General features: G+C 49.5%; 4 protein-coding genes across 4 annotated transcripts in view; 3 read left to right on the top strand and 1 right to left on the bottom strand.

Moving 5' to 3' along the window:
• Positions 1 to 4,057: 4,057 nt before the first annotated feature.
• BO88DRAFT_490448 (uncharacterized protein) lies at positions 4,058 to 4,757 on the top strand (the record flags this gene model as incomplete). Its single annotated transcript, XM_025712779.1, has 2 exons — positions 4,058 to 4,671; positions 4,704 to 4,757. A coding segment is annotated over one exon (276 nt), but the record flags the coding sequence as incomplete, so codon positions are not given.
• A 4,105-nt stretch (positions 4,758 to 8,862) lies between these two features.
• On the top strand, positions 8,863 to 10,731 carry nimT (putative tyrosine protein phosphatase MIH1; the record flags this gene model as incomplete). Its single annotated transcript, XM_025703413.1, has 4 exons — positions 8,863 to 9,116; positions 9,198 to 9,265; positions 9,319 to 9,538; positions 9,603 to 10,731. 4 exons carry the CDS (start codon positions 8,863 to 8,865, stop codon positions 10,729 to 10,731), a joined length of 1,671 nt encoding a protein of 556 aa, XP_025559422.1.
• A 1,048-nt stretch (positions 10,732 to 11,779) lies between these two features.
• Positions 11,780 to 12,728, top strand: sld5 (putative GINS DNA replication complex subunit Sld5; the record flags this gene model as incomplete). The annotated part of the gene is made up of 2 exons (XM_025704216.1): positions 11,780 to 12,001; positions 12,087 to 12,728. The coding sequence occupies exons 1-2, from the start codon at positions 11,822 to 11,824 to the stop codon at positions 12,726 to 12,728; spliced, it is 822 nt and encodes a 273-aa protein (XP_025559423.1). The 5' UTR covers positions 11,780 to 11,821.
• Positions 12,729 to 12,884: 156 nt separating this feature from the next.
• The window catches only part of BO88DRAFT_407394 (cullin family protein), a 3,252-nt gene continuing 294 nt past the window's right edge, over positions 12,885 to 15,842 (bottom strand). The window contains exons 2-4 of the mRNA XM_025707419.1: positions 15,325 to 15,711; positions 13,384 to 15,257; positions 12,885 to 13,332 (exon numbers count right to left, since the gene is read on the bottom strand). Coding sequence (XP_025559424.1) covers positions 13,161 to 13,332; positions 13,384 to 15,257; positions 15,325 to 15,711 — 2,433 coding nt within the window. The 3' untranslated portion in view covers positions 12,885 to 13,160. The remainder of the gene's footprint in view (positions 13,333 to 13,383; positions 15,258 to 15,324; positions 15,712 to 15,842) is intronic.

Below are 15,842 nucleotides of genomic sequence, written 5' to 3' on the forward strand. Positions count from 1 at the left end.
AGGCGCTTCTGGGCATGAAAATTGCAAAATTTGTAACGACCGCATAGAAGCAGTCAGGAAGTTGAATGAGGAAAGTGAATATGGAAGTGAAATGCTTGTTTCTTTCTACCTCTTTTCCTTTTCCTTGCTTCATTGTGTGGGGTACAAGACAGAAAAAAAGAAGGCATTGTTGTGGCGCCATTGTCAAGAGATAGACTCTGGTCGTCAGTTTCTTTTATTTTTCGATTGTGCTATTTGCCTGAGCAACAGTGTGATATAATTGAATTTGGCTATCTGAGGCTCTTTTCACTTCTTATCTGGTATAGTTGGCAGGAGACTAAATATAATCTTGCATAGTAGTTTGATCTACATGGATAGGGCTGTGCACAATTGACAACTTAGATTTTATATATAGTAGTAGTATTCATGCTGATTGAGAAAATACCATAAGAAATATTTCTACTCCTCTTGATCTTCTGCTTGCATTTTGAACAGAAATAAAAAGGAGGCGTCATAATACAAAGCTATAATGACTGCTCCTGTTATTTTCGGTGGTATAAGTAGGGCAAGAATCATATATGTAATGGTACCACTACTGGGACTTCCTATATAAGCACCCTTTTCCATCATGAGCAAGATAATATATACTAGTATAGTACTAGCAATATAGAAATGAAGTAAGCAGAGTTATAAATAATCTACATATCTACTACGAATGACATATATACAGACCAGCAAGTCAGTACTTGATGAGCAGTCTATGCTAGGATATGGATAACCCCTATAACGCTATACCACATGCCACCTCTACGAGAACATCCCCAGCACTGCGAAAGACAGTCCGTTTTTGCTTACCAGTACTATATCTTCGATAGAGCCTCTATACGCCCTCTAATATCATTACTGCCAAATACATATCTACCAGGCACTCACCTTGTTACTTACTTCCATCAGCCGATGTTGCGCACCATCCAGTAGACCAAAGATGATCTATCGCGTCTGTCTAGACAGCAAACAAAAAAATGTGTTCCAACATTTAACAGCCAAATACCAAACATCCCCAACACTAATCCCAATCACCGACTTCCATCATTGCCTACTCCCAGACCACAATCATCTACACTTTTACCCCCCTAAGAATACAGCCCATACCCAATACCCAAATCCCAAATCCAACCCACCATAAGATCCACCATTCCTTCCCTTCCCTGCTACGTGCGGATCTTCATAATCGAGTAGGAAGAGGGGAGAGGGATAATGAATCCCTGCATTCTCAATGGACGACTGGGGCCGGCGGTTCAGCCGCCAATAGACAAGCGACGCATCGGTTCCCTCTTACTTGATTATACAAGGCACAACTATCGATGCTATCAATGCTATTGACTTATTGCTTGCAACTTGGAAGTATTCAATATATATCATAGAATATCTATCCCTTACTGGGGTTTATTGTGGCATGCAGTTATTGATGGGAGTAGTGATATAAGTATTGAGTTTACTTTGTGTAGTTACTTATAGCTAAGTATTATGGACCCCTGTGGAGAATCTGAATATTATTGGTAGTTTGTGTGTAAGAGTACTACTTGATTAGTGTACTACGGAGTTCCTCTACCTAATTGAGAAAGTAATGTAGCACAGCGTGCTCTACAACAGAGTAATTAGATACATAGGGATGAACATCCACCTACCTACTACCTACTAGTAGACTAATAACCGTTAGGAATCCTGTAAGTCAGCGTCAGCAGGAGCAGTGGCATGCCTTATAACCCACAACCCACAACGAAGTCATAACTCACCACCCGTTAACCCACATACTGACATCTCCTAGCCCAACGGCTACTAGTCTACCACCATCCACCCAGCACTACTCCATACCTCAGCAGTGAGCATTGACAATGGAAGTAGTAGCGTAGCGAACTGATCGTCCAGGGCTGGTATTCTTCAGCAAATAGTCAAGTGGAGACACTTCAGTAGAAAAGCGGGATGGGATGGGATGGGATGCTAAGGCATGCATGTGCGGGCTACGCAACGGTTTATAACATGTTCTATGTACAATGCGAGAACCAATTATAGCTTTGTAAACTGCCGTGGAATGATTTGCCCTAACGGCGTGACTTTCTACTTAGATGGGTATAGACTGCATTCCTGCGGCTCGGTAGTTATTACTATCGGCATTGTTGACCACATGTCTGAATAAATTGATGGGTCGTGAGATTGGAGGTATTAGTTTTGTTGGGGGATTGTTAAGATAGCTAACTAGGTAGGTAAGTAACTTACTATTCTAAGTAGGTAGTATCTATCTTGTGAATTGTTAACCGTAGTAAGTAAGTAAGTAAGTATCATGATCGTAACATTCGAGATGATACCAAGAATGCACGTATTGTATATTTACATACTAAACTTACTTATTCTATTGCTAAGATTATACCAGAGAAGTAACTCTAACGACGCCCATCCCGAATAGAAAATTTCTCAACCTTGGAAATGCCGACAGAGAAACATTTCTACGACTGTCGCTAACTTAGAGCTTATTTAGAAACATGGCGAAAGACTTCACTTCATACTAACTCTACTAAACCATAGCAGGGTATGTGTGTCATAGCCTGAACTAGAGTAACTACTAAAAGGGCAGAATCAAATCCTCCTAGAAACACTAAACTCAATCCCAGAGGGAGAAGCTTATCCTGTATACATGCGGGGTGGATGGCCCATATAGCTATTAGCTACATACCGATGCAAGGGGTGGCGCATGGGTGCATGTATGTTTAATTGGTACCTGGCGTACCTGCAGGAGATATCCTTCGAAGAAACGGGGAATTTCGTGCAGATAATTGGGACTAAGCTATGAAAGGGAAAACCTTACGATAGAAGTTGGAATAGTAATGGTAGGGCTGGGAAGGGGATAGATAGATATTAGTTTGGATGGGTGGCTGGGGCCCAGGAATGGCGATCATGGATGTGCCGAAACGGTAAAGGTGAGGATATGCTAGATAGACTTGCAGGGTTATCGTGCGGATTATTGACCCGATATCTTGTCTTTATTCTCCTAGATAACCTTTCACCCCTGTGTTGTGTGGTGTTGGGGGGTGTGGATAGTATTGGAGGATTCATTGGTAGGAGTGGGTTATTGATTGATAACTATCCAACAGGGTTGTATGGGGTAAGAGATGTCGCCGTTGGCAAGGGTGCTCTGCTCCTAAAGAAGGGGCAAGTATATGCATATGCGATCGATATTATCTTGATATTACTGGGGTCGTGATGTTCACCCCGGATGCCTAGATAGCGATGCTTGCATGGTGAAACTCAGGAGATCTAAGATAAGGCCATCTAATTAGGGAGTAGACGATATCTCGCGCCTACATGCAGTCCTCGGTAACATCCCCAGATATGCACTTGGGGATAAGCGCCAGTGAGTGGCTAATGCGCTCCTGTCTGGAATAAGCTTTTCTAAGCTCATGTCTATGGTAGAAAATCAGATAGTCATTTGCACGTCGACTACGCCTTCAACTACACTGCGAGATCGGATGCAGGAGGCAACAACAGGCCAGTTGTTTACAGTGTGAACGAGAACACATGGCCAGAGGACGAAGATCTGGGTCACTAGGCGATAGTTCTGCAGATCGCTGCCCCGATCGTACCTAGACTCACTAGTTACGGGTCCCAGCACCATCGCAGGTGGGATGGACAAAATAAGGCATCAAAGAGGTGAAAGGGGAATCTCGCCTTGGGCACAAAATTGGGACTGACCCGAATCAGTTGTTGTTGACCAGAATTGGGAGCCATGGAGAAGGGTTGGGAAGGGGGGAGCAAGGAAGGGCGACAAGAAAGGGACAAGCAAGGCGAGCAGCGATGGACAAAGAAGGGAGAAATCTCGGTGATGTCATGGAGTTACTACTGGGTTCGGGGGAAGGTCGCATCGGGGACAAGTCACGGGACCACGCTCTGCCGGTCGCGTCGTTGGGGGAGGGGAGACTCCGGGGTTCCACGGTTCACCACCATTGTTATTGTTTACAGCAGAAGCCAGAATGGAAAGTGATAAACAATGCCAGCCGGGTCATCTGCAGGACTCATCACGAACCAGGATTATTTCCCCTCCGACCGTGTGGGTGTGGGTGTCGGTGGTGTGCCAGCGCATACATACGCACATACAGTTACAGTGGTGACATGCAGATACCGGAGGGTGCGGGAAGGGAAGGATGAGAGAAGGTTTCATGCAAGACTTTCCCCTCCATGTGACATCACGACTGGTTCCCTCCAATCGACGCGATTCCAGGCAGGCAGATCTGGGAAAGCAAGTTGGGAGCACTCCAGTCCGCACGGAGGGGACAAGAGAGGAGGGGAAGGGAGAAGATAGCATCATCCCCCCCATTCACCGTATCTAAATAAAGTTGCAGACAGCCTTTCTGGAGCACGAGCACTTAAAGCTGCAGGATTAGCCCAATCAGGGGCCCCATCACCACTTGAAACCCCGCAGCAGCGCTTCCTGCTGGCCCGCCAAGGCTGTTGCTGATACTGGACCATTTTGACGCGGACCACTAGCAGGGATTGTTGACACTTACAAGAGCGCCCGACGCTGATGCCCGGTCCGCGGACGTGTCTGGGCTGCCTGGCCGACAGATAACAGTGCATGTCATGGCCGCTCAGGTGACGGAGAAGCCCGTCAACATCCCCGACTCCACCGAAAGATCCGAGGTAAGTAGGAAAAGAAACACTAACCGGCTTAGCACGGCTCGCTTTTCACGCGGGCGACGGTCCAGATCAGTTCCCGGCGCCTATAATCAAACAAATAGACACTCAGTAGATCCTTCAGCCGCACAAGAACTCCCCCCCCCTCTTCCGCGTCAACCCATCATCTAATTTAATACCCTTAAAAGTGGTGTCGCCTTGAACTTACTCTGTACAATCAATGCCTACCCACCCGTCCTCAATAAAGGCGGAACCGGCTGTCACTCTAGCGATATTGCCTCTGATAGTTCTTGGGGCTAGCGCCCTTCCTGGCGCGTAGACACCGCGGGTGAGCCGCATTTTCCGGCTGTCTTCGCTCAAGGGGGATGATTGTTGTTGCTCAATCGGGACCCTCATGAGCTCTAGCGCTAATACGTTCGGAGCGAGGGAAGGGATCATCATTGGGACCGTCCGGTGTCTCACAGGTGAGGGGCCTCTGGCCTGGGAGAACGTAAAAATGACCATTGTGAGTGGTCAATGATGCGATCGCTGCTCGCAGGAGCTTACCGATCTCGCTATCCGTGGCGGTGTAATAGTAACAGCGAGGAGGGCCCCTCTCTTATTCGATCGAGCTATTTTCATGGCCCACGAGGCAGCACTAGCTTCGAGGCAATATCATAGAGATCGAGGAGATTGAACCCGAAGGGTGGAGAGCTATACTCTCCATAACTGGCTCGGGGATTGCATGACTCCAGAATGCCGTTTGGCCCCTCGTTGTGGCGGAGAAGGAGTGTATCAGCCAAAGTGACGTCGTCAGCCTCTCGGGTGCGACAGGAAATCCTGCTTCAGCTGGAGTGTACACTGATCCCCACACCCGGCTAGGTCTAGAGCCGTAAGCTAGACGGCCTCAGCCTCACGGCGTAGACATGGACGGAGCTCTCTGCTGGCGCAATTGCGCCTTGTTGAAAAGCCACTGTCGAAAGCAGCGATAAGATCCCACACGGCTTGTTATCAAAGCACCTTCCTGAGATGGTTGCTGAAAGAAAGGGAGGATATCCCTGGCCAAGTTCTGCAGGAATGTGGGCAGAGTGAGGGCCAACGTAAGGGAATGATGTGAGTGTGAAGAACGGACCACCATGAAGACTGTGCGCAAGAGGGGTTGCGAAAAATCCAGTCTGGAGGGACCATCATCAGATCTTTTGCTGCCCTGAAGCCCGATTACTCTGTGTGTGTGCCGTGTGTCCGAAGCAGTCAAGCTGTCCGTAAGAAGGAATACCTGAATGCTCCCCTCCCTTATGATGATCCGCCAAAGAAGAAAGATGCTGGAGTTGCACAGAATCTAGGTGGATCTGATAGCGGCATACTTCCTCCACGCTGGTCACGGCGGCGGCCGAAGAAGAATCTTCTGCAGAAATTCGCTTCACTACTGGATGGAAGTTAAGCGCGTGGCATGCTCGGATCTGAGGCCTCCAGTTGTCCAGTTGCTCTGGCATCACTCAATTCGGCTAAGCCGGCCATTTTTCCGATCGGAGACGAGGTGTGCCTGTGAAGGCAACGATGATCTAATCAGTCGGCATGTGGGTTTGATCTGTGATACATGACTTGAGAGCAAGAACATGGCGGGAATGGTTCAATTTTGGCAAGTCTTAATGTAGAGCAATACCTCATGGCATGGTCAGTCGACTGGCGGTAGATACCTGGTAGTTACCAGGTGATTGAAGCTTTACGTATGTATGACAGCTCTACTTGCTAGTCAAGGTTCGCAATTATACCATGGAAACCCCGTTCCTGAGAAATGATACCGGACAAGCTCTTTTTTCCGACTCAGTGGAGCCCAAGTGGAGATTCTATTAGACTCGATCTCTCTTTTTGGTTCTCGGGAATGATGTATAGAGTCGAACGCAGAAAAAATCGAACGGCACACACGGGAAGATAATATTATTGATCGGATTTCAGATTTTTATCCCGTCCACTTGCTGCGTTGACTGGTCGATCGGCCGAAAAAAAATATCATCCCAGGACAGTGTACTCCATACTAGGTAGATAGTTTGAAAAGATGCCTGGGGTGATCGCATGCCTAATTACCTACCCATACCTACCACGACCTAGGACTTTCCCAAGTGGGTGTTAGTTCGTCCATCTATTTCCGTCGGAGGCATTGAGCTGGACCTAAATTAATTGATTGACCTAGCCAGGGAGTGAGTCTAAGCCAGGATTATAATTGGAGGAATGAACCATCGAATACTACTAGGTAATAGTCAGCCTTGGTCGGAAAGAGAACTGACACGGCGCTTAGCAGAGAAATTGAGTCTTGTCTTGTGTCCCGAAGTAATACCTCGCTGTACTATGCAGAGCGAAAAATGAAAGGAAAAAGGAAAAAAGCAAATTTGGAACCAACGGTTTCTACAGCAATATTCGGCGGGTTTGTTACATAGGTGAAACCTGTCAAAAAACGAAATACAAAGAGGGGGACCCATAATTTGCCTCCGCAGTTGAGTTAGTAATGGAAAGAAAAGAAGGCCGAAAGAACAGTACTCCGGTACCCTCTTTCTCCTCTCTCTCACTTGTTCCGTGAGACAGGCACGATCCATCAAGGACCATTTTTTTCAGCCAGCCCGCCGAGATTGGTAGAGGACTACTAAGACGATAGTGAGCGGGTGAGGCAGTAAGGACGCTGATAGGCGGGGGGTTGCTGAGCAGCGGCTAGCGCTGGTGCTGGCGGCAAGGGAGTCCCGGCAACGAGGGGCGCCCAGAGCCCTAGCCTGGCTGGACTAGTCCCAGTCCGGGTACCTACTTACTCTGGAGATGACTATGCCTGACTCTGGAAGGTCACTCGACAACTTCTATACTCAGTACATACATACATACACATACCCATACCCATACCCATACTACATATACATACAACGTACATAACTGTATGGTATTGGTACCTCTCCTTTCCCGAACAAGGAAATAAATCTTCCTTGGTATGCGTATCTAATGTATGTATGTTGGAAGGTACCTACAGCTGTCACTGCAAAATTCAATATGCGCCCGAAGAGGAGTTAAAAAAAAAAGAGGGAAATAAAGTTGAAGAGAAAGAGAGGGAAATCTACTCAGTAAGTACGATTTGGATACTAGGGCGGCTATTCGGGAATACCAGATAATTTAGTTAGGAGCAAGTAACATAGTAGTCAGTCGCTTCTATTCTCCGGCCAAACCAGAACAGAAAGAAATCAATCAATCCCTTCTCCAAGAATGAAGAGTCAATCTACTCCTCAATAGGAAACTAGCCAGGCCTTGCAGAGACAACCAGCAACCAGCAACCAAGCAACCAAGCAAAAGAGCAGGCGGTGTCTTGCCTGGGTTTTTTTTCTGAAGGGTCAAATCCTTTAATGCGGTCATGGACCAAACCGGTTCGACATTGGTTTTCTGACACAGCCTAACCCATCGTCGCTTAAGCTCTGCGCAGAGCATCTGGAGATCCCTCCCCACTTTTGCGTTGCCATTGCAACAAGGGCATCCCTTCAGCTTCACTTTCTCCAGACCTTTTTTCTTTCTCTTCCTTCTTTCTCTCTCCCTAGCTAGCTCTTAAACGTCTGCTCTCCACCTTCTTCTTAAGAGCTTCTTTCCCCTGCTCTTCATTCCCATGCTCCGTCGTGTGAGCTTCGCCCAGGCCCAGTCCCGCATTCAGTCCTCTTCTCTTCGGTAACTTTCCCCCGACTGCATTAGCGTACCATATCTATGGCCTATCTGCAACCATCCCGTCCCCCTAATTCTTCGCTGTGAGGGTGTGCCTTTGCTGATCTGGTCTGCGGTTCTCTCTCTAGCCATCTTGCCCGTCCGACCTGCTTCCTATTCCAACCCGTACCCTTCCCGAAATCACCTTGATCCCCCACTGGACACCCCAGCTATGTCACTCTAAACCGACGGCTTCGTCACCGAGTAGTGCGGTTTCGGACTGGTCAGTTAAAGACTTCTCGAAGCCGTCATTACATTCTGCGAAGGTTCGGGATCTGAGACAAGTCGGGATATACTAGGAGGAGTGCAAGGAGCTGGATAGACTACGACGACTACGATTGTACCACATCTGCCGTGTAGTGTATGCCGGATAGATATAGTCCGCACCGTATCTGTCGTCTGTTTCTTGGCTACTAGCTATTACTTCGCTTGGTCGTCGACTTTTTTGGGCGTGGAATACCAGAGAGAGCGGAAGACTACCATTCTCCGGCAAGAATGGAACATTCGTCCCCGTTGGCTGCCATGCAGCCCCCCTCGGTGATGTTCGGGCATTGCTTTCGTGCAGATGCACCGACTTCCTATACTTCTTTCAGTCCAATGCGTGGACTGGGCCACAAGAATTTCAACTTCAAAGACCTCTCCATGAAGAAAGGCCATGGGGACTATTTTAATGTGAAACCCGTTCGAGGCTCGTCTCCCACGGCTAGCCTCGCCGCGGATCTGTCTCAAAATTTTCACATTGATCAAAGGTTTGTTCTGCCGTTGGGTTCGGGTCTTTGTTCCGAATGTCTGGTTCAGCCATGAAGGGATTCACTAACACCCAAAATTAGTCCGCAGCTGACTACGCCCCGGCGGTCTTTGTTCACTGCGAGTCTACTCGGGAATAGTAACCGGTGTGGTAAGAAGACTCCCATTTGAGGTCATATGAGGGTGGATTGCTTAACTGTAGAGCAGAGTCTATGACCACACCTCCACTACCCGCGTCCTCGCCTGCTCCGGCCATGGATATCATGGAAATGTCCCCGTTACCGCATAAGCCGGCATTCGGCCTTCTGAATGAAGCCGAACTTGACTCGCCTAGCCTGGCTACAATGGATACTCCGATGATGTCTGCCGCCGCTAGCCCACTCGAGGAATCGCCGCTCGTCCAGCAAAAGGATAGCCTGCAAGAGTAAGAGAGAAGTGCTTGGACGTGATTTTGGGCGATGTGGATCTAATTACATTTGTGTCTGTAGGAGAAGACGTCCGACCTTCTTGCGGCCAAGTTTAGCCAGGAGCAAAGCCCAGACCTTTCAGCTGGGCATGACCAAACCCGCCCCGGAGAGCCAGGCACCACCATTCAAGTTCCAGAGCAAAGGAGGGAAAACATCGCTGAGCGCATCTGCATCACTGGAGGACATGTTCAACGAGTCACCACAGCGGGAACGGCCATCATTGAGTCGCCACTCCAGCGGAATCCTGATCAATCCCCGACTGAGACCCCAACTTGGAAGCAGTGGGAGCCATGTCCGCGGCAATGGCTCGCCCACGGCGGCTTCGATCCGCAAAAATTCCCACCCGATGACGCGCCCTCGGAAGCAGTGCCGACGCTCGCTGAGCATGTTTGAGCACCCGGAGGATATTGTTGTCGATAAAGAGGCTAACTATACTACAAATGCACCACTTCCGTCGATCCCCGACATTGAAGGAACCCCGAGCCTGCAGCTCCCTCACACCTTTTCTGAGGACCAGGCCGATACACTGCCTCGCATCGATAAGAGTATCCTCGTGGAGCTCCTGGATGGCAAGTACAATGATCGTTTCGATAACATCATGGTCGTCGACTGCCGCTTCGAGTATGAGTACGAGGGCGGGCACATCACCGGAGCCGTCAACTATAACGACAAGGACTTTCTGGCCGCCGAACTCTTCGCAAGCCCAAAGCCGCGGACGGCCTTGGTCTTTCATTGTGAATATTCCGCCCATCGGGCCCCGATCATGGCGAAGTATATCCGCCATAAGGATCGTGCCTATAACGTGGACCAATATCCGCACCTTAGCTATCCCGACATGTACATTCTGGAGGGTGGCTACAGCGCATTCTTTGCGGAACACCGGACCTTGTGCTATCCACAAAATTATGTTGAGATGAGCGCCAAGGAACACGAGTTTGCCTGCGAGCGTGGCCTCGGGAAGGTCAAGCAGAGGTCCAAGCTCAACCGAGCGCAGACGTTTGCCTTTGGTCAGCACTCTCCTCAGATGGAAGACAGTCCCACGGGGAGGTGTCGCAATAACGCTGGTGACCGCAACCGGTTCCTCGGGTCCCCATTCGCTGAGAGTCCAGCATCTGGACGCTTCTCCGGCCGACGCATGCTTTCCTACTGAGCTGGAACATTTCCTTAAATGTACCTGGCACACGCCGTGATTTATGGGTATCATGATGTGCTGCCAATTGCTACCACCTTACGGGCCTTCCTTTGGATTTCTTTTACCTGTCGTTCGACATTCAGATACAGTTTGGCCACTGCGGGTCAATTGCTCCTAGCGAGTTTCTGGGTATTGGCGTCAGAGCGTTTTGCATTGGGATAGCAGTGGCGTCAACTGTCTCACTGCATCCACACCATTCGTTTGCTTGGGTTTCTTTCCTATCAATTGGGGTTGGTGCGGTTATCAGACGGCCATTCTGACGACGATTGGTTTGACTTACTGGAGTACCTTTTGCTTTACGATTTGAAGACGACTTATTGCTTCTCGCGACCTGCACCTCACCTTTCGACCGAGTTCGACCCCGTTTTCTTGCCATCCGACCACTCCCTTCGGATTTTATTTCCTATGTTTTTGACGACCACCTTGATCTTCGACACATTCGTGATCGACTTATGATACCTCGCCAGCTGGCATTTCTTTCTGCGACTAATTTCCTATTACTCTCTACCGTCGTTTAATCATCCACCCCGAGCTCCTGTATAAAGCTACGGGAGTGCCACGCTACATGCCGTCCACACAGTACATATCGACATACGGCTCAATCAGGAGATAATCTTGACATGCACGCTCGCTATTGGAAGACAAGATTTGGCATGAAGAAGCCAGAGCTTGCCTGCGAAGAGAATGTTCGTGCAGGTGTACATACATAAACCACGAACCTGGTCGGCTACTGGCCCGACTATAATGTATGGGGGGACTGGAGGTTAAAGGACTAATTTCCTATGTTGGACAATGATGAGATGAACTTTCAAAAATACGTGGCTACACCCCGTAAACACCTTGTAGAGGAATTACAAGTAATTGTAGGCAAAGCAGTGGCAGCGATGTACCTCCGCAGCGGACCCAATGAAATCGCGGCCTGTCGCACCTCCGCTCCGCTACCCACAACCCACCCATTCCGTCCATCGCGCTCCTCCGCCGCAAATCTTCCCCTCACCATCCATCACCACCACCAAAACCAAAACCACAGAACATTGCTCAATTGACAATGGACATCGACGACATCCTCGCCTCCGTCGACCGCACGGCAGACACATCCACTCCGGAATCCACCGCCCTCGACCACCAATTACTCACGCGCTTCTGGGTCGCCGAGCGCGCCGTCGCCGAGCTCCTCCCATGGCCGACATCCTTAATGGAGCGCATGATGGAGCGCGTCAGACGACAGGTATCCCCTCAACCCATCTTTCCCTACCCCATATTCCTCCTTCCCCCATACACCAACCAGCTAACACATACAAACCAAACTAAAGATCGAATCCATCGAAGACCTCGCCGCCTCCTCCACCGACCCAATAACACACCACCAAACCTCCTCCGCAGCAACAAGCAACCTCACCCTCTCGATCCTCCAATCCGACCTTTCCCGAACCCAATACCTAATCCGCTCTCTCCTCCGCCAACGGCTCTCGAAACTCACAGCGCATAGCATGCACTACCTACTTCTCATCTCCCGTCCCACACAACAACCTCAATCGCAACAATCGCAGACCGATTCCTCCAGACCCGAGGACTCTATCCCCGAGCCACCAACGTTCACAGACGACGGTACAGAAGATGATATATCTCCGTTGTCGAAGGAGGAAGTAACCTTTCTGCATGCGCATCAGACGCTACTGGCGGGTCATTATGGAGCGTCGTTTTTGAATTCTTTCCCTCCGCAGTTGAGGAGGTTGGATGATAATGCGGGCGGGACTAGTATGGTTCAGGGACCGGATGGGAAGGAGGTTGTGTTTGTGAGGTGTCTTGTTGAGGAGGTTAGGGTTGTGGTGCCTCCTGGGGATGGGGTTGAGGTGGAGGTTGAGGGGACGGTGTTGAGGATGGGGGAGGTTTGGGCGGTTAGGTGGGAGGGGGTTAGGGGGGCTTGGGGGAGGGGGGAGGTTGAGGTTTTGTAGGGTTGATTTTTGGGGGAGGGGGAATGGGGGGATTGCATTTGAGGCGTTGGGGTGGGGGATTATACCTTTGCATAGTACATATACCGTCTGTTTTCTTTTTACTATCTGATGGGGTGGATGCTACGCTTGTTTACGTTTGTGAGTAGTTTGAGCGCTGCACAGTCTCAGTTTCAATCATCAATGCATCACTCATCACTGCATATAGCTTCGCTCGTCCTGATGCACCACCCACCCACCCTTGTAAACATCCGCATCAAGTCAATAAAACAACCAACATCTATGTAGGCTGAAACGCTTTCATTCCGTGTCCATACCGTGCGCCATCGCCGCTCAAGTCCAAGACCATTCATGTTCAGTACGCTCAACGCCACCGATGAAACAAAAGAAAACAACCGTGAAATTCAAGAGAAAACCAGCAGAGGGTAGTATTGGCTACGCCACATATCCGTATGTAGGTGGATCCTCTTCAACTCGCTCGAGATACTCGCGATCAATCAAGCTCTCGATGCGCTTTTTGATCATGTTGACGTCTGGGACAAATCGTGCAGATAACTGAGAGAGCACCTCGGTCATGAGTTGCGAGTGAATTAGTGTTTTTCGTTGTCTGTGACTTTGTTAGTGGTGGGTCGCTAGCATGTATAAGGAGGGTGCATACTTCATGATTCTGACAATGGCAGCCTCGATGCTGGCTCCGCGCTCCTCACTCATCTTCTTCTCCGTCTCCTTGCGCTGGTCTTGGTTCTCGACCTTGTTGGCACTGCCGCTGACAACGCCGATCCGGACCTTCATGAAAGGACTCTGGAACTCGTTGTTGAAGACGAACTTGTCTGTGGGCTTGACGTCCTTGCTCATGGGATCTTTCTTCAGGACACGGGTCTTGGGTGCGACGGCCAAGGATTGCAAGTTTCGGATGAGATCGTGGTCAGGGATACGAGTGCGTTCTTGGATCTCGGTGTAGGTCAGAGACTCGCCCGCGGGCACATCGTTGAACAGCAGTAGAATGATCATAGCGTAAGTAGAGACATTGAGTTCGTGTCGCTGGACCTTGCCATTGGCCCGCTGGAAGGTTGCGCGGATATCGGCCGTGCCCATGCTGGCTTGCCACGACAGCTTGCGGCCATTGTGCTTGCCAAGGTAGAACTGTTCGAAGCTTTGCTTCACGCTGTCGACTTCCTTGGGAAGGATAGGGGGTAGTTGAACCTCGTCATTTCTCGCGTTGGACATGATCTCCATGGGCCACATCGTACTGGTGAGCACGTTGATGTCCAGTTCAATCCGCTTTTGGTCGGGGTCGCTGGACTGTCGCATGTGTTCCTTGTAGCTCGACGTCAGATCCTCAGAGATGGTCATGTCCTTGAACATAGACTCCAGGCGCTGTGTGAATTGATTGCCCACTTCCATCTTCATCTTCGAGATCATCTGTCGCTCAGCATCCATGCTCACGGAGCGCTTCATCAGCAGACGACGGGAGAGATGTTTCTTGTAGTATGCCTCGAACATGTCCTTGTCTTTGATGTAACGCAGCAGTGTGATACCGTTGTCCAGCAAAGTATCAATCTCGGAATCTGTCTTGCCCTTGATGCCCTTCTTCAGGTTCTCGTCGAAGAAAAGAGAGAGGTATTCGGAACTGCGCGAGTCTCCACCTTGCGACAAATTGATGAACTCAGAGAAGCTGCTGGTTATCGCGCTCTGCAGGACTTGATCAGACTCGAATGCATTCTCCCAGATATTGTCGAACTTCTGCTTCAGACGCAGGATATCGTCCACCCATTTGATGGCAGCCACCGTCTGCTGGTTCACGGGTTTCTCTGCTGGCTTCTTTCCACCAGGTTCCGGCTTCTTACCTGCAGCAGTGGCCGAGACTTGCGATGCAATTGCAGAGGCATTAATTTCCTTGCCCATCTCGACGATCCGCCTCTGCACGGCAGTAGTCAGAGGGGTCTTCTTGCTGTCGACTCTTGCGCTGAGCACGTAAACGCTTCGTAGATTATCAATGCGATCATTGTCCAGCATGGTTCTAACACCGGTACCCTCGAGATTGACCACCTCGGCGATGTTGTTCTTTATCAGTTCACTATCGAGGACATCTTTGATCTTCGTCTTTGAGAGTGATGACAGCGTGTCAATACACCTTTCAGTCTCTTCCGAGAGACGCTCTGTGGCGACCTTGCAAAAGGTTGCAGCATCACCGGTCTCCAGCAATCGCCGACCCTCAGCCTGGTAGAATTTCTTGCTGGCTTCCAAGAATGCCGGCTCAAAGACAGTGAGATACAATCTCGATGACTCCTCCTCTGTAATAGTCTCGTAAAGCCCCTCCAGCATATACACGCAGTGTCTGATCAAAGGCCTGTCGATTATATGCCCAGACCGTTCCAGTTGTAGCATGAACAGCACAGTCGACTCCAATACATCGTATACGCTCGTCGTGGTGTCCGATCGAATGGGAGCGCGAAGCACATGATCTCGAAATAACGCCATTGATGCCACATAAATGGATGGCTTTCGGTGGTCCGTCGACATAACACGGTCCTGATGGATGAGATTATCCTTCAGTTAACGCGGATTCAGTGCAGATGAAGGAGGATGGTACACTTACCATATACATAAGAACATCCGTGATCATCTTCATACATAGCTGATGATCCTCCCAAGCTTCCTTGAGCACTGCCAGAAATCTCTCCCCCGCATCTCGCCTCTCATTGGCTTGGTCTTGCGCATCTACCAACTGCTTCGCCAGCAGCAGGCTCGGCGAGATGGCCCCGATCACCAACTTGTGGACTTCGGTATCTAACCATTCACGTTCCAGTTGTTGAATCCGTTCGTACAGTTCCGTTCCACGCATTCCCAGGACGATGTTGTAGGACTTGCGATATATCTCCTCGAACGACAAAGCCGACGCATCTTTGGTGTGAATCTTTTTAAGCGAAGTAGATAGCTCCGCCCAACTCGTTTCGAAATCGTTAGTCTTGCTCCCTGCCATGCCCTGATGTTGTTCTCGTTAGCATACCGATTTACTGAATCCAATTCCGTTATCGAACGGAACTTTGCCCCGGACACAACACCACAAGCTCCAGGCCATAAGAAAACGGTAAAGAAAAAAAAAAAAAAAAAAAA

This window comes from Aspergillus vadensis (genome assembly GCF_003184925.1).
Source record: "Aspergillus vadensis CBS 113365 unplaced genomic scaffold BO88scaffold_24, whole genome shotgun sequence".
Lineage (NCBI taxonomy): Eukaryota > Fungi > Ascomycota > Eurotiomycetes > Eurotiales > Aspergillaceae > Aspergillus > Aspergillus vadensis.